We start from the raw sequence: 22,283 nt of genomic DNA, 5'->3' as shown, positions 1-22,283 counted from the left end.
TGTGTGTGTATACGTAACAGGCTCGTCTAACCAAGGATCAGCGGTGGGGCAGCGCCCTTTTGTCCAGACATCAGTCCCTGGAGGAGGAGTTTGAGCGAGCCAAGGCTGCTGTTGAGGTAGGCAGGCCACCTCCTAGCCTTGGGAGGGGTCGGCTGTGTGTGCCTCTTCAGCTCAATGGGGGGTCATTGATGTATCTGTGCTACTGTGTGATGCTTCTCCAGCAAAGTGTACATTTACTGTATAACCATTCTACTGCCTTTCCAGTAGAGCGGGGGTGTCCAAAATCCAGCCCAGAGTCAGCCAATCAGACGGCCGTCCCCTGCGTTTAAGGAGCGCTCCTGAGGTTTTTTTATTGGCGGGTTAAAAAAAAAATGCGTTCCGACTGTGCCGGATTAGTGAACAGTTACGTCCAGACGGGAAGGGACATTCAAATATCATGTAGGCTTGTCGTCAAAGCTCACTTCTGGTCACGTGATGGCGGGTCGGCGACATCAGCGTTTTCGTGTCGGCTGTCTACGTGGAAATGACAAGCAGGGCACCCGGAATGCCGTTTCCGTGCGGATGGGAGGCTGAAACCAGGGATGCTCCGATAGATCGGCCGCTGATTTCCGTAAAAAACACTTCTGTCGGGTACGTGCTAACTTTTTTGAGTGTCTTTTATTGTCATCATGCTAAATATGTCTTGTCCTCCAAACACTGTTTGTTTCGTGAACATGACCTACTGACCATTGGGGTCGTCTGATGGCAGCCATGGCCAGCAGCACTCGTCATAGATAAGCAGCACTCGTCATAGATAAGCAGCACTCGTCATAGATAAGCAGCACTCGTCATAAATCAATATGTGCAGGTAATCCGTGTGGTCGGTATCAACATCAGCCCGTCCCACTCATGGATGATGGGTATTGGAATTGGCAGCATGAAACCCTGATCAGTGCAACGCCAGCTGAAACCTTAAAAGACTTTGCCGTGTCGACCTGAAAAAGGCCCCCTCCTAATGTACTTATTTTTTCATTTGTGGATTATTTGGGAGGCTTTCATTTGAGTTCATGACTTTATCTACCTCTGCATGCGCTTTAAAACAGCATGGTCTCAGCCAGACCCACAACCACCGTGCTAGAAGCAGTAATATCTCTACAAAGCAACACCTGCAGAGGTGCCAAGGCCAAAAAAGCCCAGTTCTACCTAATTCATCTTCATCTGCGGCGATATGCAAAGATGAAGCGCGAGCACAGATGTGCTGTTGTACCGCTCACGGCAGGAAACCATATTTGACGAGCACATTTCTGACATGGTACCAGTCGGAGCCTGATGACGGCTGCTGCGACGTGAAGGCCTACCTGAGGTCCCGTGGAGCCTTCATCCAATTAACTGGAGCCAAAGATGACCGCTGACTGCCGTGACAGTCGACAAGCTAATACACCGTGTCAAACCACACCATCCGGTTCTAGGAGCGTTTGACCCAGAAAGAAAACGTTCATCTAGGAAACAATGCGAGAGGAAGTAGGGTATCACGCGGGCGGGTTCGGGTCATTAGAGATGGCTTCATTCAATATTGGAGTGTGCCTGCGCTCCACATAAGCAAACGAGTCCTAAATAATCATCATCATCATTTCAAGCACATCACTATTGAGTTACTTGTGCTGCAGACGACACGCTGTTACACACTGCACTGATGAATAATAGAGCAGGAACAGGAAAGATGGTCCGAAAGTGAGAGGAGCAGCGCCACTCGCCCACTTGGGGATCCCGTCCTAAATTTAGCAGTGACATCACAGGTTGTGTAAGCCCTCAGCATATTTGGCTTTTGTCTCGGGATCGGCCACGGGGCAGGTTCCACGTGAGATAAGGAGATGCTGGCGGACTAGCATCTACAGCGTGAGGGCGCCGGATCATCGATCGCTAACTTGATCTCCTAGCATGAAGCTATGTGCTTGTGCTCCGCCGTTTGGGTTTCAGGTTTCAGTGTCAAAATCCACATAATCAGATCAGCGCGGCCTTTGTAGCTACAACGAGCACCCCCCTTCCTGGGAGGACTTGACGCCACTTTGGAGTGTGTCTCGAAGATGTTGAGGTCAGGGCTCTGGAGTTCTTCCACTTGATTCAAGCACACTTGCAGGAGTTTGGTTGCGGACCCCCCGCCATTGGTGAAAAGTCACAAATAAAAATGTCCATTTTTGGACACATGGCTCGCTCGCCCCCTGCAAACACTCCCGCTAGCTTGACGTTAACGTTCTCCTCCAATTTTGCATCAACATTTGTAATAAAAGTGAAATTAGGAGATTACAATGGAATATTTTCATAACCCTGTTTACGACCTTCTTAATACAGTTTTGGATATTATTAGATCCCTCGAGACATGAAATAACACCCCTATACTCACCTTTACACTCCTATTGCCCAATAAAGTAGCCGTAATAAGAGAAAATAAGACAGATAAGACATAGAAAACCAGTTTGCCACCTTCTAAATCCGATTTTTAACATGATTAGAGCCCTCTAGACATGAAATAACACCGTATAGTCATCTTTACACTCCTATTACCCAATACAGTAGACATAATAAGAGAAAACAAGACATAGATAGATAAGACATAATATAGACTCACATATGTTAGCATTGGGAAAGTTCCTTGTTCCTCTTTTTGTACTTCCTGTTCTACACAGTACTTCCTGTCTCATCGTGTAACATTAGTGACACCTTGTGACCAGGGAAGAATACTGCATTTTATCACAACGTCTTTGAATAGGCAAAACATACAGTATGTCAAATTAGCTTAAATATGCATGTTTAATCGAAACATGATTTATTCACTCATATATGTTGGAAAAAACGTCATCGGTTGAAGCCGTGAAATACGACGCGGGACGTGGCGGGGGGCTGCTGTGTAAGCGTCACCTTCGCTGAGCACGCAACTATGCTCTTATTATACTCATTATTTGCCACTTATGGGGATTGGTTTTCCGCAGAAAAAGACGCCCTATTTTCAGACAATAAAGCAAAAAAATAACTTTAAAAAATGTGATATAATATGAAAAGTAATGTAAATACAATATTTACAATACGTGATAACATTCCTGATTGCGAACGTGCGGGTGCACCCAGCATGTGTTCTTCATGATGTGGAACGCCATCTCATCAGCTTGGTGTGCCTTCAAGTCATCTCCGCTTTCATTTTGAACGCTGCTCCGAAATGTCAGGAATGGTCGCCAAGAGAACTTCACCAGAACTTCACCAGATCGTTTGACTCTCTCACAAGTCACAAGTCCACGTATGACAACTTGCCAGGTGCTCAGCGGTGACAGCCGCTCAGTGTCGTTCTTGAAAAGATGTCAGGATTGTGCCTCAAATGCAGCGTTTTTAACATTGTTTTGTTTTCTGGGGAGCTAAAGACCTACCTGCATTTTTGGTCATATTTGTGGGTGTCTGGAGTGGATTACTATGGCGAGGCCACATGGCGGCCTCGTGGTTAGCAGATGGGGAAGATGTGGGTTCCAATCTCTGTTTGGGCGTCTCTTTACAGCAGTCTCGATCTTTACAGCACTTGGACTGTTTTAAATGTAAAAAATAAATAAACCTAGACCTATGATGGATAGATAGAAATGTTATGGTCCAAGAATACAACACAATTCACAGATAGACTCATGATCATGAAAATAAGTCCAGGCACTCGTTCCAGTGTTTCCAAAAATAAGCGTAGTACCTCGTGTCCCTTTCTAAAAGGATCAATCAAGGCCATTATCGTTACATTTTTGAATCAACTCCTAAATGTATGCTTAGCGTTCCTTAACACAGCATGAAAGGCGGGAACATTACAAACAGATGGCTGCCACTCGTCCACCTTCGGTTTTGCTTTGTTTCAGTTTCCGTCTGACCTTTTGGAACGAGTTACCAACACAAATCGAGGTACTGATGTATTTTCTCACTTTTGTGCACCATTTGCACCCAAAATATAGGCTTTCAACAAATAAAAATGCACTTTGACCCTGGAAAGGGTATGAATACATAAATAGAGTCTTCCTGTGTGTCCCAAGTCTTTTGACCACAGGGGGTCTGCGTAATCATAAGGACAAAAAGCCGGCAGATGAAAAAGAAGTAAGATGAAGCAGACAAATGTAAGAAAATTGGAGGGAAGAGATGGGAAACCAGCCTCCCAAATGTCATTTGATCAAATTGTCACGGCTGACAGTAAAAGGGGGGTGTTATGACTGATGAAGCGTCCCATCTTCCAGGTGGGTAAGTGCCTCTTCATGCAACATTAGGACACTTCCAATTACACTGATATTGAACCATGTAGGATCGATGGCGACTGGTTTTGGCGGTGGTGCATAAGAAGGAGCGCTCCCTGAGTGGCGGGGCAAAGGCAAAACTGCAAGTGCACGGGGCACGGGTATCTCCTGGAACATCAGTCTGAGTCACACAGAACTGTTGTCCAGACGACGCTGGAAATGAACGGAGAAAGTAAATGAATAATGCTTTCACCCCCCCACCCCCCAATCACCCACCTCCATCAATTTGGGACGGAACATTATCAGCTCAGCAGTAAAGCTGCTATCACGTTGCCCGATAGCAAGCTGGATGGCAACATAATCCCTCGCCACTTCATGAATGGTGCTGTTTGGTGGTTAAGTACAGCCTATTATTTCTCCAAAAATATGCAAATGTTGCTTTTTTTGCATGAATAAAGTATTTTCAAGCATAAAAATGGCTACATGAAGTCAAATACAAATAATGAAAGGCATTCAGGAAGATGTTGTGACGACATGTTGTAGTATTGTACACTGGCCGCTAGGTGTCGCTAGTGTTCCTGTAATGTTGGCTGAGACACACAAGCACCAGACGTTGTCGCCGGAACAGCAGGTGTTTATTGCAACTTTGAATGATCTCACGACAGGCACAATAATCCCTAAGGTAAGCTAAAGCTCCGTAAGCTAAAACGCGACTCGGAACCGCCGACGTCACTTCCTGTCCACCCCCTGCACAGCTCCCCTAGCACCGAAGCACATTTACTCAGATTGCATATCTGCCCAGATGATATCAACTATCTTGGGTAATAGCAGTGTAAAGGAGACTATAGGGGTGTTATTTCATGTCTAGATCGAGAGGGCTCTAATCATGTTGAAAACCAATGTTTAGAAGGTTGTAAACGGGTCTTCTGTGCTCTAACTACAACAATGTTCTATTTATAAAGAAAGAATCCAACTTTGCGCAAATTCACTAACCACGGTCGGTCTGGGACCAATTAACAGCAATAAACGAGGGGTAACTGCATACGACAATACAGTGGAAGTCGACACCCCTCAGACAGGCTGACTCACGTCGACACGAGCGGGTGTCGACATCACTGAAAGTGAAACTAGCCATTGCTTGCACATGTGACTTGTGCTTTTCACCAGAAACATGAGGAGGAAAGGCCTTTTCATACGCTACTATTCGTGTTTTACGCTAATGTATAACCCGCAAGGCATGCTGGGAAGCTCACATGCACAGTTTCACAACGGTAGGTTTCCCGGCATGCCTTGCAGGTCACAAATGGCAGCAGTACCTCGGTTAACATCCGCCCCGGTTAGTGCATTTTTCGGTTAACATCCAAAGGTAAAAGTGATGTAAATGTTCAGTCATCTGGAATTATTTTTATCGTGATCATTTTCTGAATGAAAAACCATAATGACTGTCTATAAAATGTGGTTTGTGTTAACATTTTTGGGTGTCTGGAACAGATGAATTGGACTTACATGATTTTCTATGGGAACATTTGGTTTGGTTTGGTTTGAGACCTTGTGGAACGGATGAATGACTGCTGGGAAGCTCGCATGCAGTTTCACAACAGGACGTTACCCAGCATGCCTTGCGGGTTACAAATTAGTATAATACTGGTATAAAAACATCTAAACAGTGCTATTTTTAAAAAATAAATTCATTATCAGGGAAATAGAAACTGTCCATGTACTGTATTTCAACGTCAACTTAAGCGGCCACTTTTTAGCATTAAGAAGAACACGGGGGGCCAGGACTTGATGTGTTGGTGGACTAAGTTGCTAACTGACCTGAACGTTTGATCCTTTACTTCGTCAGGTCGGCCAAGTGCTCCCAAGCAGGAAGTGGGTTAGACAGACGTTGGATGTTAATATCATCTTGAATGTACTGCAGGCGCGGCTCTAAATGTCACGTTTTATTTCTTCCAAACGTCATGAAACTGAAGGTTTGCAACATCCAGGGTCCAATTGTGCACAACTCTGACTTATTACAGACATTCAGTAACTGCATAGTCTAGAAAAATACCCCCCTGTCCCATAAATGGGTGTAATTCCATGATGAGGTCCTGTTTGGGTCTGACTGACCAAGAACTGCACCCCAGAGTGGCGCAGCGGGAGACTTCTTAGCTTTAAAAGGCCGGCGGTGAAGACAAGGCGAGGCTTCCTGTGTCGCTGATAACTGATGAGCGTTTTAGTGACGTAAGAGCGAGGTGGATGACCCATTTCGTTCTTTGGTTTTTGCCAAAGGCTGCTTGATAGAACCAAAGGAAGTGGAGGAGGTGGGAGTCCGTTTACCGATGGAACACTGATGCGTTTCAGTGATCAATGAAAGGGAGAAATGAACATTTAAGGTTACTTTTACCTTCATTGACGTCATGTTGCCGCCAAAGACGCGATGTGGCAGCGAGATCGACACGGACACCCCCTTCCTGGGTTATTTCTTGACTTCAGTAGCGTTTCTAACCTCAAGCCTCTGCTTTTCTTTTGATCACGGCTGCAAAACAACCCAGAATGGGGCCAAGGAACATTGCAAGCATTTTGATAACAAAAGGTGAGAAACACTATTGACTTCATGAAATAAGTCATAGCAAAACTGGAAGGTGGTGACAAGTGTGGTCTTCAATGAAGGTAAAAGTAGCTTTAAATGTACGACATCACAGACAGGCGACGGCGCCGACTTCCGCTTTCTGTTTCCACGTATCAGGAAGGACAAGGACGTTTTGTGATAAAAATCCATTAAGAACACAGCTGGACTCACGCGATGTATTAATAACACGACAAAATGCGCACCACGTTGCACACTAACCGGAAAATGAGGCAACATTTTGGCATACATTTTCAACATGAACAAAACACATGCTAACCGGGGCGTACGCTAACCAAGGTGATTTCAAACACCTCCAAATATGACATTTAAATATGCATTCCACTGGAACGCATAATAAGCATAACATACTTTCAGCAAGGGCTCAACAAGAGACAGGACTGGCACATTGCATGTGTCCCAAATGCAGTAGCTACTTCCTGGCTGCGGCAACACTCAACGTGAATGCACACGTGTTCATAAAAATCATTTCAACAATAATGTTGAACAAGATTTGTTTAAAAAGAGGAAAGAATAGCGAAGCACCGCACTGGACGCTCGCTACGTCGCCGTTGTGTTGTGGTCGTGGGCGGCGTATTCCTTCAAGAACAATCATGAGTGGCGGCTTTTAAAATCTCCTCCAGGCCCTCCTTCGTATTTGCTTCCGGGCAGCTACGGATGACGTTGGCATCGTCGTCATTGTCATCATCTTCTGCGATGCCTGCACGCATCTGTCAGCGACGCTACCAATGAGAGTAACAGCTCGCTCCAGCGACACGCCGGCTGTAAAAGACCTCGCCGTGTTCCACCAAGGAGGCGTTATTAAAACAAGACACACATTCGATGTAGAAATATGACAGCATTTTCACTCTGCCGCACGGCTGTATGTATTCATGTTTCATAACAACAGACGTATTAGCATGTGTAATTACAATGCTTAGGGTATTATTCAACATCATAAACATTTCTTGGCTTTGTAACCTGCTATGTTTATGTTCATTTCTTTTCTCATATTTATTATTATTATTATTCATCTTATGTATTATTTCATGATGTCATTGTCAAATGTGCACATTTGCAAAAAGTGAGGAAAAAAACATAAAAAGTACTTTCAGAAGCACGAATGAACGAATGAGCTTCTGTCACTTTGTTTTCTTAAGTCACAAACAAGACGGAGCCACCTGATCATGTATTGGAATTATGGCAGCATTATTCCCATATCATGCCAAGGGTACTTGGCTTGAAATGTTGCACAGCACGACTCTCAGAAGGGCCAGTGTGCTTTTGTTCATGTAAGCATGCGCCTCAGGAAGTGGTAGTGGAAGTGGTAGGCATGGAAACGCCCCTTCAGTCAAGCAGCTGCCAATTACTCGTCAGGAGCCACAGTGGCCTCCGTGTCAACCGCAAGCCTCTGCAGAGCGCTGATGAGAGGACCTGTGACACCGGCGCCGCTCTTTCACAGACGATCTCGGCCGCCATCCCGTCTCGGGTGTCACGACGCTCCCTTTGCTGCGTGCACGCCGGGACGCCAGAGAAAGGAAGGACTTTTCGCTCCTAACAATGAACCACTCAGTGACTGGTTCTGCTCTGATTGCCATCCATTCATCAGCGACTGGTGTGAATGGATGAGCAGAAAGCATACAAATAGAAACTATGGAGATATTTCCTCGTGCCCTATGGGCGGGGCACATCAACCAGGACATAGTTTGGTAGTCAGCTTGATCCCCCGTTAGTTAGCAAACAGATGCCTTGTTGGCTTTGTTAGTCAGTGGAGGTGTTCCAGTATGTTTGCCTTCATTTGGTGCTTTCTTTGTTCCTCATTAGCTAGCTTGTTTGATCCTTCGTTTGGTTGGCTGGCTGGCTCAGGTAGTCGAATGAGGTATTGTTTTCCCCTTCGTTAGTTAGTGAATTAGTTAATTAGTTGGCACAGGTGGTTTTCACCCTTGTTAGTTGACCTATAGGTATAGTTTTCACCGTGACCCCAGTTAGTTGGCTCAGGTATTGTTTTCAACGCAGCTATTTAGTTAGCTGAGGTATTGTTTACAGCCTTGTTAGTACGTTCGTGAGTTGGCACCAGTAGTTTTTGTTTGCCCTTGTTAGTTGACGCAGGTATTGTGTTCACCGTTGTTAATTTGTTCCTTACTGTTTTCACCCTTGCTAGTTAGCTGGCTGGTACACTGGCTCGTGTACTGTTCTCTGCTTCCTTGCTTAAGGTATTGTTTTTACCATTGAGGGTAGTTTTCATGCTAGTTAGTTTGCCAGTTAGCTGGTTAGCAGAGGTATCGCTATCACCATGGTTAGTTTGTCCATTAATCAGCCAAGGTAGTTTTCATCCTAGTTAGTTAGTTAGTTAGTCAGTCAGTCAGTTAGCTGGCTAGCAGAGGTATCATTATCACCATTGTTAGTTTGTTCATTAGTTGGCAGAGGTAGGTTTCACCCTAGTCAGTCTTGATTTCACCCAAGTTAGTGAATTGTTTTCACCATCGTTTGTCCATAAGTTGGCAGTTGTTAGCCCAGTTAGGGAGTTGGCCCAGGTCAGCCTAGTCAGTTAATTTGTTAGTTAGTCAGTTTTAGTCTTCACCATTGTTAGTTTGTCCATTAGTTGGCAGAGGTAGGTTTCATCCTAGTTAGTTAGTTAGTTAGTTAGAAGAGGTGTTGTTGTCCTCCTTGTTAGTTTGTTCATTAGTTAGCCAAGGTAGGTTTCACCCTTGTAAGTTGATGTAGTCTTTGATTTCACCTTAGTTAGTTGGTCGGTTAGTTAGCAGTCGGTGCAGGTTAGCAAGAAAGCTGAAGGATATAAAAGTGGTTTCCAATGAAGCTGAGTGGATACCGTTGTTGTCACAGGAGCCGAGCAAGAAAACATGATGATAGTTTAAAAAGTGTAACATTCAGGTTGTATTTGTACTTTCCATACTTCGTTCACAAGCGAAGTGTGTTTTTATTAACTAGAAATATTAGGACAGAGTCATCTTTTCAAAGTGCACAAGCTGATTTGATGTGGATGTTGCAGAATTCCACCACGTATGTTTGCTAACACGGACTGAAAGAAAGCATTTTTGCCGTGGTGGTTGCTGCAAGAGCTGGATGGCTACAATCACGTGTACGTACGTACGTATGTTCCCGTATAGGACAAGTGCGTGGAGTTGTACTGATAGATGAATATGCAGTAATTACCTTATTGACCAGTGGGGTTTGGGATCTTCAATGCTTTTTTGGAACCTTTCAGGATGCGGTCGGCAGTGAAATGCCAACAAACTGCTGTATCCAGCGAGTGGAGCTGCGACACCGCCAACAAAGAAATATTTCGTCACTTCTCCCACAAGAACCGGAGACTCTTGACATCACGCTTGTAAAATTGGAAAATTCTCGTAACAGGTTCATAACTTGCACAGGAGATCCTCGGGTTAGGAACAAGTTGCGTTCGTAGGACGGCGATGTAAGTGGACTGTAGTGTAAGTCGGACCTAAGTCACACAGTCACACTCACACTGTCCATAAAGCACCTGAAGGACATGAGACCACTATGCCGCTTGGTTATCACTGTCCCTGTCATAGGCGCATTCAAGGGTACCATCTTTACCCGACACGATGGTCCCTGCGTATGAGCGGCCAGGACCGGGCGGCATCGGTCGGCAATGTTGGTCGGCGATTCTCACCTTTCTGAGCATTTTACGATTTCTGATTTCACTTTCGCTTTCTTTAACACACTGCCTCACGCTTGCAAGCCATGACGAAGGCTGTGCTGTGTATGCATTTACAGGAGGGACGGTCGGTTTGTTTGCCTTTAATTCCTTCCGCTCCTCGCCGAGGCGATGAGTCATTTGAAGTCATCATATTCCCTCCGGCCAGTGAGCGGAACAAAGCTGATGTTTTCAGATGACATGAAATGACGTCTAACTTGCTCCCATCATCGATCCGTGTCTCTGTTTCCCATCCCATCCTCCCACCTCTGTCCCTGTGCCGTCTTTAGTCGGATACCGAGTTCTGGGACAAGATGCAGGCAGAGTGGGAGGAACTCGCTCGACGGAACTGGCTCACGGAGAACGAGCAAGGCCAGATTCCCTCCACGGTCTCGCCCCACGAGAAGGTCACTAATGCCTGTGTGTTGCATGCGCCTGTGAAAGGATGAGTGATGCATGGAGGGCTAACGCTGTACTATTGAGAACGGGATTTTCCAAGCGTGAGGTGCCTGTCATTTTGATTTTTTTGGACCAAAAATGAGCACATGCACAGTGCCTTGAGTGCTTCAGATAATGTTTTCCTCCGAGTAAGTCTTGGAATATCATCTCGCAGTGTTTAGCATCAATAATGCAAGTGAATATGTTTAATTTTGAAGGCCTGACAACTCAAAGCAGAGCTCGACTTCATCCATGAGCTGACCTTCCCGACGAGGAAGCCTTAAGGGAGGCGACTTGTGGGCCTCCTGATTGATCCCAGTGCAGAGCGAGTTCTTTCAAAGTCATCTTGCTCACAGGCTGCCGTAAACACACTCGGGTAATCACGGTTGGAAAATTCAAAGTTTAACATTTAAAAAGAACAGAAAAGCCCCGGGGAGCTCAGGCCGGGGTTGATGTGTTGCACGAAAAGATCGATTCCTTGCGCTCAATGCGTGGAGGACGCTAGTTGCTGCTTTTGCATCTGACGTCGCCGCTGAACTTGCTCTTTCTTCTTGTTCTTTTGTTTTGCTGACAGGGTTACTACTTCCACACGGATAATCCCTACAAGGACTTGCCTAATGCATTCGAGGAGGGGCTCAAGAAGTCTCGAGAAGGAGACTTGCCAAACGCCGTGCTCTTGCTGGAAGCAGCCGTCTTGCAGGACCCTCACGATTCAGAGGTGAGACACAAAGTACACGTGCTGGTTCCTTTGTCGCAGTACGTCAGGGGTGTCCAAAGTGGGGCCCCGGGGACCACTTTCAGCCTCTGGCTGATTTTTGTATTGGCCCGTGGCACATTCTAGAAATATCATTTAGGCAAAAAATGCAAAAATTGAGAAATGGGCAGTAATTTTTCAATAATAAATTGAAAATATTAAGAGAAAAAAGTTGCAACCTAACAAGAGAAAGTCATAATTTTACAAGAATAAGGAATTATATTGCATAATATATTTCATATTATGAGGAAAAACAGTCATTTTAGCTGAATAAAGTTGAAATAGTAACAAAACATGTTTCTTTTCAAAGTCGGAATATGAAAAACAAAGTTGCAAAATTAGGTGGCGGGAAAAGTTATGTTACAGGAATGAAGTGAAAATACTACGGTGATAAAGTCCTCATTACCAGAAGAACATTGACAAGAAGGAAGTGGATTTTGAAAATCTGATTTAAAAAATCAGTAGGAGTGAAAAACAGGCAAAATATTAAGAGAAACAAAGTTGTATTCTAAATGTCATTTTATGAAAATAAACTAAGATTATGAGGAAAAATGATGTCATTTTAGCAGCGTAGAGTTGAAATGTTAACAAAAAAATGAAAATATGAGAAACAAAAAACTTTGGAATTTTTGGACAATTCATTTTGGGGAAAAGTTGTAACGTGGCAATGAAGTCCAAATATTGTAGGAATAAAGTCATAAGTACCAGAAGAACATTTACAAGAGGAAAGTTGAAATAGAACATTCAAAAAAAAACAGCGGAAATGAAAAAAGTCAAAACACTGAGAATTTCTCATCAGAAAAAATGGAATTTTACAAAAATAAACTGGAAAATGATGTCATTTTAGTGTTGAAATGTTTTGTTGGTTTTTTATGTGTTTCTTTAAAAAGTCGTAACATGAGAAACAAAACAAAATAAAGTTGCAACTTTTGGAAAATGAAGTTGGGATAGAATATGGGAATTAAAGTCATAACATTACGAGGACAAAATGTAGATGAAAATGTGCATGATTTCATATCATTGAAGACCACGTGACAAAGCTGAGATGAAATACCGTGTATACGTCGTATCTAACGTCTTAGCAGATCTTTTCCAAATATCAACCTGTCAAAGTTGCATGCTTTCATTTTTTGCTGCAGACGTTCATTAAAATGCAGCTAAAAGTTAGCCAAAGCATGCTAAACGGGTACATTTACAGAAACGTTTCTTCATGTGCGCAGACCCTGTAACTTTAAACCACATGAACAAATGATGCTAATTTTAAAATAATGATGATCTAAGAAATAACCATAGCGTCGTTTGTAACCCACAAGGCATGCTGGGTAACGTCCTGCTGTGGTAGTGTGTGCGTGTGATCTCCCCAGCATGCCTTGCGGGTTATAAATTAGCAGAAAATAGTGTTGCCCGTGACATTACATATTGTCAGTGACACGTGTTACTTGTTGTGTTATTTTGGCCATTTTTACAGTAGAAAATAGATTATTTTTTTCAAGGTGACTTTAGTCCCAAAATGAAAAAATAACAGCACAGTCGCACAGGTGAGATTGACCGAGGCAAGAGTCTTTAAAGGTGAAATGTAAAGGGAAAGACAAAAGGACGTCAAATCTAAATAAAGTGCAGAAAGTCAGAAAGTCGGGTCCAAGCTGACCAGGACCAAATGGCTCAGTGACCACCAGCTGTGAGGACTTTCTTTGTCCTCGGCGCACACAGGCTCAACGCTGATTGCCTTTAGGGGCTAAGGGCTTTTTTTCTGTCTTGAGTTGTTTACTGTAAGAAAAAGCTCCCTCTTGGTCTTTGCCGTGATGAGAATTTCCATTTGAGCGGTGAGATGAATAATAGCCCATTTCATTTTCTCACCCTGTTTTAATAAGAGTGACCTCTTTGCAGGTTGAAAGAGCAAAGCCTGCAACACGGAGCGCTCTCCCAATCCCCCGGAATACGCAGCAATGTGCCAGTTTTTGCAGGGAAAGGATAATCCCTCAGTGTATGGAACTAATACGATTCCAAAATTCCACCCGGGGCGCTTAGTGGCTCGCTGCCGCGCTCTCCGAAGACCCCGGAGGAAATGATTTCTCCTTTTATTTCAAAGAGTGCACCAACAACAAGAAAAGGGCGTATGCAGGGATGAGCCTTTAGCATTTACGGCTTTTAGAGGGAGGTTTTACACGGCGCTGATCTTTTAATCTCACTTTGTGGATTCAAAATGACTCCTTTGGATGAGTAGAACGTTTTCATTGTGTCTTTTACATTTTCATTTTTATTGAATGATATTCTTTACAAGTCCATCACATCACATCTAATCTAATCTAATCTAATCTAATCTGATCCGGTTCTTTCTATTCCTTGTACCTGTCAACCCTCCCGTTTTCCCCAGCAAACTTCCATCTTTCTTATTCTTTCTTTACCATTGAAAACTTAGGTTTTCCCATATTTGTTGGAAAAGGTTCCTTCCACTAATCCTGACTGTTCCCGCTTGGAACTTCACAGCTTCACTCTGTCACCGTTTTGCACATTTAAGCAAACTTTACTTGGTTTTTTTGGCCTTTTCAAGCATAACAATGACTGAATGAAGTCAAATATAAGGCATTCAGAAGACTCATTCAGAAACGTGGTGATGGTCTGTAGTATTGTACACTGGTCACTAGGTGTCAGTAATGTTGCTGCAATGTTGGCTGAGACACACAAGCACCAGACTGGAGGCCGGAACACCAGGCTTACCTCCGACGTTCCCTAGGAAACATATTTACAGCACCACACACATTTATGTCTTATTTTCTCTTATCATGTCTACTACAAGGGGTGTTATTTGATGTCTAGAGGGCTTTAATGATGTTAAAAAGCAGATTTAGAAGGTGCTTAACAGGTTTTCCATGTCTTAGTTTCTCTTATGATGTCTACTATATTGGGTAATAGGAGTGTAAAGGTGACTTTATGGGTGTTATTTCATGTCTAGAGGGCTCTAATCATGTTAAAAACCCTATTTAGAAGGTTTTCTATGCTCTAACTACCAAAATATTCCATTTATAAATAAGGAATCCTACTTTGAGGGAATTCACTCATCACGGTCGGGTCAGGAACCAATTAAGTGCAATAATCTTAACAAAAAATACATTTGATGAAAAGTCCAAATTATAAGATAAAAATTCGAGATCAAAAAGTCCTGATTACGAGATTATCATCAACGTTATGAAATAAAACATCGTAATCGTGAGATAAAAAGTCGACATTATGGCGATACAAACTGCACATGCCAAGTGTCATGTGACAGAGGCTCCAGTGAAGGAGGGTCTCATCATTTTGACGTTTTAGCTCATTATTGTGACTTCCTCATAATTATGACTTTTTTCCCCTCATTTTGACTTTTTAATCTTTGTGTAATGACTTTTTATCTCATAATTTTGACTTTGTCTCCTAATTTTGACTTCTTGAATTTGACTTTTTTTATTGACTCTCATTTTGAATTATCTCAGAATTTTGCCTTTTTATCTCATACTTATGACTCATAATTTTGACTTTTTATCTCATAATTTCTGCTTTCTCATAGTTACGACTTCTCATAACTGACTTTTTTCTCCCTCATTTCAACTTTTTATCTCATAATTTTGACTTTCTCATAATTGACTCTCACAATTATTCTTTTTTATCTCATAATTGTGACTTTTTATCTCATAATTTCAACTGTGTCCTAATTTTGACTTTTTAGCTCATATTTTCTGCTTTCTCATACTTATGACTTCTCATAACTCTGACTTTTTCCCATCATTTCAACTTTTTATCTCGTAATTCTGACTGACTGTCTCATACTTATGACTCTCACAATTGTGACTTTATCTCATAATTTTGACTTCCTCATAATTGAATTTCATAATTATTACTTTTTATGTGAGAATTTTGACTTTTTATCTCATATTTCGGTTTTCTCATATTTATGACTTCTGATAATTCTGCCTTTTTTTCCTCATTTCAACTTTTTATCTCATAATTTTGACTTTTTATCTTTCTTTCAGTGGCAGAAACGGTCTTCCATACCTTCAAGTACAATGGAAAGTTTTTGGTTTCTGTTTGTTTTCCAAAACGAAAGCACGTGCGTCCAAGTTGTCCTTGCTGTAACCTTGTTGCTTGTCTGCAGGCTTGGCAGGTGCTGGGCACCACCCAGGCTGAAAATGAAAACGAGCAGGCGGCCATCGTCTCCCTCCAGAGGTAAACACATTCAGACATGACTAAATAAACGATATCATCTGATATCAACTTCTCTCAGATGTTAAGGAAGTGTAGCATGTAGTGTTTGCATCAGCGGGAGATGAACGGTTACATTTCGGACAAAAAAAATCGGAACTATTGAGAAATACACCAATTAATTCATCATCAATGAATGGAATATCCCACTGTTTTGGTATTCAGCTAATTGTTTTGTTTTTATTTGATTTTAAAATGATTTCAAACAGATAAACAAACACACAGTATCTTACAAAGAAGTGACCAGATTCAAGTGAGGCCGAGTGCAGTGAAACCTTGGTTAGCGTCATTACTTCCTTCCAGAAGGTCCCACTCCAGCCGAAGACATTTTTCCCAATGAGAAATACAGCGGAACCTCGGCTAGTGTCCGCCCCGGTTAGCGTGTTTTTTCCATTAACGTCGAAAATTTAGCCTCGATTTGCAAACGTGTCCGGTTAGCATACAATATGGCGCGGGTTGTCGTGTTGTTAATACGATGCGTGAGTCCGACTGTGTTCTTCGTGTATTTTTTATCACAAACATCCTTGTTAGCACAGCTTGTGAACAAAGTGGACCGGAACCTGAAGTCAGCTGTGATGCCATCCGTGGTTGAAATGTTAACACAAACACATTGTTATAGTTTTACATGCAAAACGCAATTCTAAATGCATACGCATGAGGAGTGAAAGGGATGAATGAACCTTTAAGGCTACTTTTACCTCCACTGAAGACGTGAGTGTTCCCAAAGACGCAATGTGTCAGTGAGATCAACACCTTCGTCTTCAACACCACCTTCCTGTTTTGCCATGAGTTATGTCTTGAATTCAATAGTGTTTCGAAATGCTGCCACTTTCAAGTTTATGTGGCTCCATTTTGGCTCATTGAGGGGAGAAACACCTTATTGAATACAAGAAATACAGTAACTCATGTCAAAACAGGCAGGTGGTGTCTGTGTGTGTATTGGAGATGTGATTGTTGCCAAAGGCACGACACCTACCTATTCAACACCACCTTCCTGTTTTGCCATGAGTCACTTCTTGAATTGAATAAAATTGAATAAAATTGAATATTTCTCATATATATACATATGTCCGACTCTCATATATATATATATATATATATTTCTCATAAGTGGCAGCATTTTAAAAAGCTGAGAAACACTACTGAATACTGAAGAAATGACTCATGGCAAAACAGGAAGGTGGTGGTGGTGGTTGATAACGATTCATTTTGAATTGTTTTATGCACATAAAACTATAATTGTAAACCTATAAAAACATGTTTTGTATTGACATTTTTCAGCGTCAACCATTGATGACATCATAGACAAGCGACGTAAATTACTTTCAGTTCCGGTTGCAATTTTGTTAGCTAAAGCTAACGATGCTAGCAGGGTGTGCTAAAAATACGCAGTGAATTAATAACACGCACCCTGGTGTATGATAACCGTGGATTGTATGCAAACGGAGGCGTTAAAGGAAAAACAGTCCAGCGGGTTCCACTGTTTCACTTTCAGAATGCCCTCGTCTGTGAACCGTCCACAGAACTCAACCAGAGCCCCGCCATGGAAATAAATATCCAACAGCTGACAGCAAAAGATTAAAATCATTGCTGCAGCGTATTCCAAGTAAACAAAATTACTAGAAAGACTTTTTTTTTTGGTCCGAACTGTGCTTAATCCACCAGTGAAATATCAGGTTGTTTTTGTTATGTAACAGCTGCCATCTGTGTGCCGTGTGTTGCTATGAAGTCCGATTAGATGTTTACCTGGCGTCAGTCCCGTCGGAGCTGCGATGGCAACGCAGTAAATGGCAGGCATCCAATTATTTCCCGCTTCAGTTTCATATTATCCATTTGCACGTCAAATGAAAGGAGGACATTTGTGGTGTATTGTGGTGTGGAATGAAGACGGGGAGGGATCACACTGGGGGGAGGATTTGAGTGAAACCCCACGTGACCCTCACCTACAGCCTACAACACACCGGGGTGAGGAGTGAAATCGTTTTTCTGCAGTGAGATTGACAGAGATTAAGAGCTTGGCACATGAGTACATGTTGCTAAATCTTGTTTTGGCTCCTCTTTTTATCTTTAAACTAATCCAAGATGTTCATCCAAACAACCCCCCTTCATCTGCTGGACACTTTCTATGCACAACAAACTTCACCCGCAAGTGACCTCACCTCCCCGCCATGTCCTTGTCATCATGCAGATGTTTGGAGCTCCACCCCAACAACCTCGCGGCCCTCATGGCCTTGGCGGTGAGCCTGACCAACACGGGGATGCGCTACGACGCCTGCGAGGCCCTGCTCCGCTGGCTGCGACACAATCCCAAGTACAAGCAGCTTCTGAAGGGCAAAAACCACCTGCTGGGCTCGCCAAACTCCCAGCGCAGGATGTCGCAAGCGCCCAACGTGGGCAGGCACGAAAGGTACTCGACCTCAGTTTTTTACGGTGGAACCTCGGTTGGCGTCACAAATCTGTCCGACTCTCACTGAAATGTACTCGAACCAAATCAATCATTCCCATAAGATATCATGTAAATCCAATTAATTCGTTCCAGAGAGACATCAACACGGCCACCGCCTTCCTGTTTTGCCATGAGTTATTTCTGGAATTCATTGGGGTTTATCGCCCCAAGTCTCTGCTTTTCTTTTGATCCCGGCCGCAAAATAAGCCAAAACGGAGCCAAGGAAAGTTGCAAATGGCAGCATTTTGATAAAGAAGGGTAGAAACACCTTATCGAAATTAAGAAATAACTCATGGCAACACAGGAAGTTGGTGGCCGTGTTGATCTCGCAGCCACATCGTGTCTTTGGCAACAATCACGTCTTCAAGGAAGGTAAAAGGAACCTTGAATGTTTATTTATCCCTTTTCATTCATCATTTCTATGCATTTAGAATTGCTTTCTGTGTAAAAACTAATTGTACAACTATAAAAACTTGTCACATGAGTCAAATTTGGAGAAATAAGTCGTAATATGTGGGTGAAGATTTGTTTTACAAAAATACAGTCTGAACGTTAGAAGAACACAAAGGCACAATCCTGAGAATAAAGTCAGGACGTCACCAAAATAAAGTTGCAATGCAAGTTTGAATAATGGGGAAAAGTCGTGACCTGCTAGAGAATAAGACGACGTAGCAAGAGGGATCAGTCTTTGTCGCTTTATTTATTTATTTTGCTGGTTCTCAAAAAAGAAACGAGCGACAAAGCTAGCGACTTTTTCTGGTTAGCAGAGGAAAACTTTTACGCTCCTAATATTATGCTGATTTATTCCTAAAGCGGCATCTTTATTCTCTCAAACTGCTATTTTTCTGCCTTTCAACTCCTTCCTGAAAGGTTGTCAGTGTGAAGTCTAAAGGCTCCATTTCCATCCTGCCGTCAGCTGTGATGTTGGAATGTCAGCTCAATCGAGGCAGCTGCCACAACGTGATTGGATCCTTCAGACGCTGACCAACAGGACATTTGCACACTCAGCAGATATTTCTGAGCTCATCTCTTTTACTCTGACTTCCATTAGCCTGACGAAGCACCACTCTTTCTGAACCGCTGCCGGTACAGGAGCTTCTCGTGTGGGCTTTTGCCCTTTCGGGTTGTGACGTTTTGGGTTACAGCATTTTCGGCTATGGCCTTTCAGGTTACGACGTTTCGGATTATGAGGTTTCAGGTTGTGATGTTTTCAGTTATGGCGCTTCAGGTTGAGATGTTTCCGGCTGTGCCATTTTGGCTTATGCCATTTCAGGTTGTGGCATTTCGGGTTAAAACATTTTGGGTTATCAGGTTGTGATATTTGGAGTTACAGTGTTTCGGGCTATGGCGTTTCGTAGTTACAACGCGCTCCCATAAATGATTAATACTGTACAAAAAGAAAAATAACTAACTGTGTATAAGAATACATAGTCGGAGTAATATGTAGTCACACGTCGGTAGGCCTGGGCATCATCACCATCGTGGAGGATAACTAAGCAGTGTAGTGGTCTCATTATCCTGTCTCTCCCTCCCTTGCAACGCCCCTTCCAGTGCGCAGAGAAATTGACATTTCCAGCAGCTCTGCAAAAAAGGCATAATGAACTTAATCACTTAAATTACAAAATAAAATTAAACCACCCGGGCAAGACACGAGAAATAATAAATAAATAAAGACATAAATGAATATGGGACAGATCACGTCTAATGTGTGGTGCAATAACACATAATTAACAATAATACATCATAATAGTACTACATTACATTTAGTAAGTGTCTTTATTATTTTCAAAGTAAGGAGTTATTATTTTTCATGTAATTCTTGTATTTCATCATTTTTTTGCTGTATTTATTATTACTGTTGTGTGCCTGAGGTGTTCATGTCCTGTAGGTAGAAGTTCAGACTTCCATCGCCGTTGTAGGAATGGAACTCATGTAGACCAGAAGCTCTCCTGCTCCTCCTGCTCCTCCTGCTCCTCCTCTCCAAACCACCCTCACTCTTTGCAGCAGGAAGAGACGCTTCTATCTTAAGCCGTTAAAAATGAGGGTTTTAAGCTTTGTACATCAGATAGCGAAGGCTTAAATCTTCTCCTGAGGAAAAAGAGCAGTCTATCAAAGCATGAATCTTCTAGTCAAAGTGAGGAGATAGAGGTACGTCCCAATGACTGTCATGTTCCAGTTAATCCATGTGGAATCTGGACTACTCTTTCTGCTGCTCACTCCATCCCTCGCCTTTAACCCGCCTGGTAAACTGCTTTCTTCTTTTCCTCTCTCTTGTACCTCCTATCTTCCATCCACTAGTAATGCCTGGCCTTGCGGGAGGGAAGACAGGACGATTCTTTCAGCGCAATAAATCTGTAAAGTCTTCAACAAATTGAATTCGATTTTTCTCTCCACTCACGGTCTCGCTCCGCAATAAGCAGCCTCCTGCAGTCACATGGCTCATCCTAATCCAAGCATGCGTTGTCCACAGCGCCATGCTGCCAGAGGTCAAGGAGCTCTTCCTGGAAGCAGCGCAGCACAACTCCGACACCGTGGACCCAGACTTGCAGACAGGCCTCGGGGTGCTCTACAACCTCAGCGGCGAGTTCAACAAAGCGGTGGAGGCCTTCAACACGGCCCTGTCAGTGCGGCCCGAGGTAGCTCGTTAATATTCACTCGCTCCGCTCACAAAAGTGAGGACACCCCTCACATTTCAGCAGCCATTTTTAAAACAGCACCTTGCACAGGGGCAACGCTGTAGAAATGAAACATGGACACGTTAGGAGTAGTCAGGGTGCATCTTGTATAGTCACACAGCTTCATGTCAAAACAGGAAAACTGTCCCTTTGATGCACAAAGTGCTTTTTGGGGGGGCTACATGACGAACGGGACAAGTAGTATTTTATTTTGATAGAAGTCCAAGTAGACACAGGTTGTGTGTTTATCATCTGAAAGTGAAGACAAATGCAGTGCAGGCTGTCCCACGTCATTTGGCTCCAAGCCCCCCCAGCAACGTGCCTCAACGGGACACACACCGATCCAGATCTGCTCAGCACTCGTTCGCACTAACGCCAGAAAACATCAATCCAAGGCAAACTTTTTGCATCACCTTCATGAAAATCTGTCTCTGTCCTCCCCCACGACGTCCCAGGGTGACACAAACATTAGTCACCGTTAAATCCCCCCTCCCACATTTGACTTGGTAATACGTGCTCCCCTGCTGGGAAACCATCTCTGAAGAACGCAAAAGGAGATCATTATATCCCCACTGCAAGGCTTACCGTGAGATGAAGGCCCCCCCGTACTGTAGTAGACCGTGACCTCTGTGTGCATGTGAGCCTCCAGGTGGGAAACAAGCACAAGGACACCCTGAGTGATGTAACTCAGTTCTCCTTAAATTACCCTTTTAAGGTTAGCAGGGAGCTGTGCCACACGCCAAAGACTTTATTGATGTCCCCCCCACCCCACCCCCCCACTGCAAAAATGTAACTGCGTGATGTTTTGCCAAGCAAATGATTCAAATCTAAGGGATAAAACACAAATATCTAAATATGTGTGTATATTTCACCCAGGATTACTTACTGTGGAACCGACTTGGGGCGACGCTGGCAAACGGAGACCGGAGCGAGGAGGCGGTGGAGGCGTACACGAGAGCTCTGGAGCTACAGCCCGGATTTATCAGATCCCGCTACAACCTGGGAATCAGTTGCATTAACCTCGGCGCGCACAGGTGAGCTGTACGGGGCTGGAATTAAGGACGTTTGAACCCGTCTGTGTGGACCAGCTCATCGAGTCCCGTCCTCCTCGTTTGTGGTGCTTAACCGGTTCCGGACGTGACCGTGATAGGTGAATTTCTACCATAAATTCACTTATTTATACATGGAATATTTTCATAGTTACAGCGTAGTTGCTTA

General features: G+C 43.4%; 1 protein-coding gene across 5 annotated transcripts in view; it reads left to right on the top strand.

Annotated features, from left to right (window-relative positions):
* Positions 1–22,283, top strand: part of pex5la (peroxisomal biogenesis factor 5-like a) — a 102,539-nt gene that overhangs the window by 73,104 nt on the left and 7,152 nt on the right. For 4 of the 5 annotated variants that reach the window (XM_054790035.1, XM_054790034.1, XM_054790033.1 and 1 more), the window contains 7 exons: positions 21–116; positions 10,807–10,923; positions 11,529–11,672; positions 15,838–15,908; positions 18,133–18,351; positions 20,861–21,026; positions 21,942–22,099. In XM_054790035.1, coding sequence (XP_054646010.1) covers positions 21–116; positions 10,807–10,923; positions 11,529–11,672; positions 15,838–15,908; positions 18,133–18,351; positions 20,861–21,026; positions 21,942–22,099 — 971 coding nt within the window. The remainder of the gene's footprint in view (positions 1–20; positions 117–10,806; positions 10,924–11,528; positions 11,673–15,837; positions 15,909–18,132; positions 18,352–20,860; positions 21,027–21,941; positions 22,100–22,283) is intronic. The other variant, XM_054790036.1, reaches the window with a different exon arrangement.

Source organism: Dunckerocampus dactyliophorus, chromosome 10, assembly GCF_027744805.1.
Source record: "Dunckerocampus dactyliophorus isolate RoL2022-P2 chromosome 10, RoL_Ddac_1.1, whole genome shotgun sequence".
Classification (NCBI taxonomy): Eukaryota; Metazoa; Chordata; class Actinopteri; order Syngnathiformes; family Syngnathidae; genus Dunckerocampus; species Dunckerocampus dactyliophorus.
Note: the sequence above shows the minus strand (reverse complement) of the source record. Positions and strands in the feature narration are given on the sequence as shown.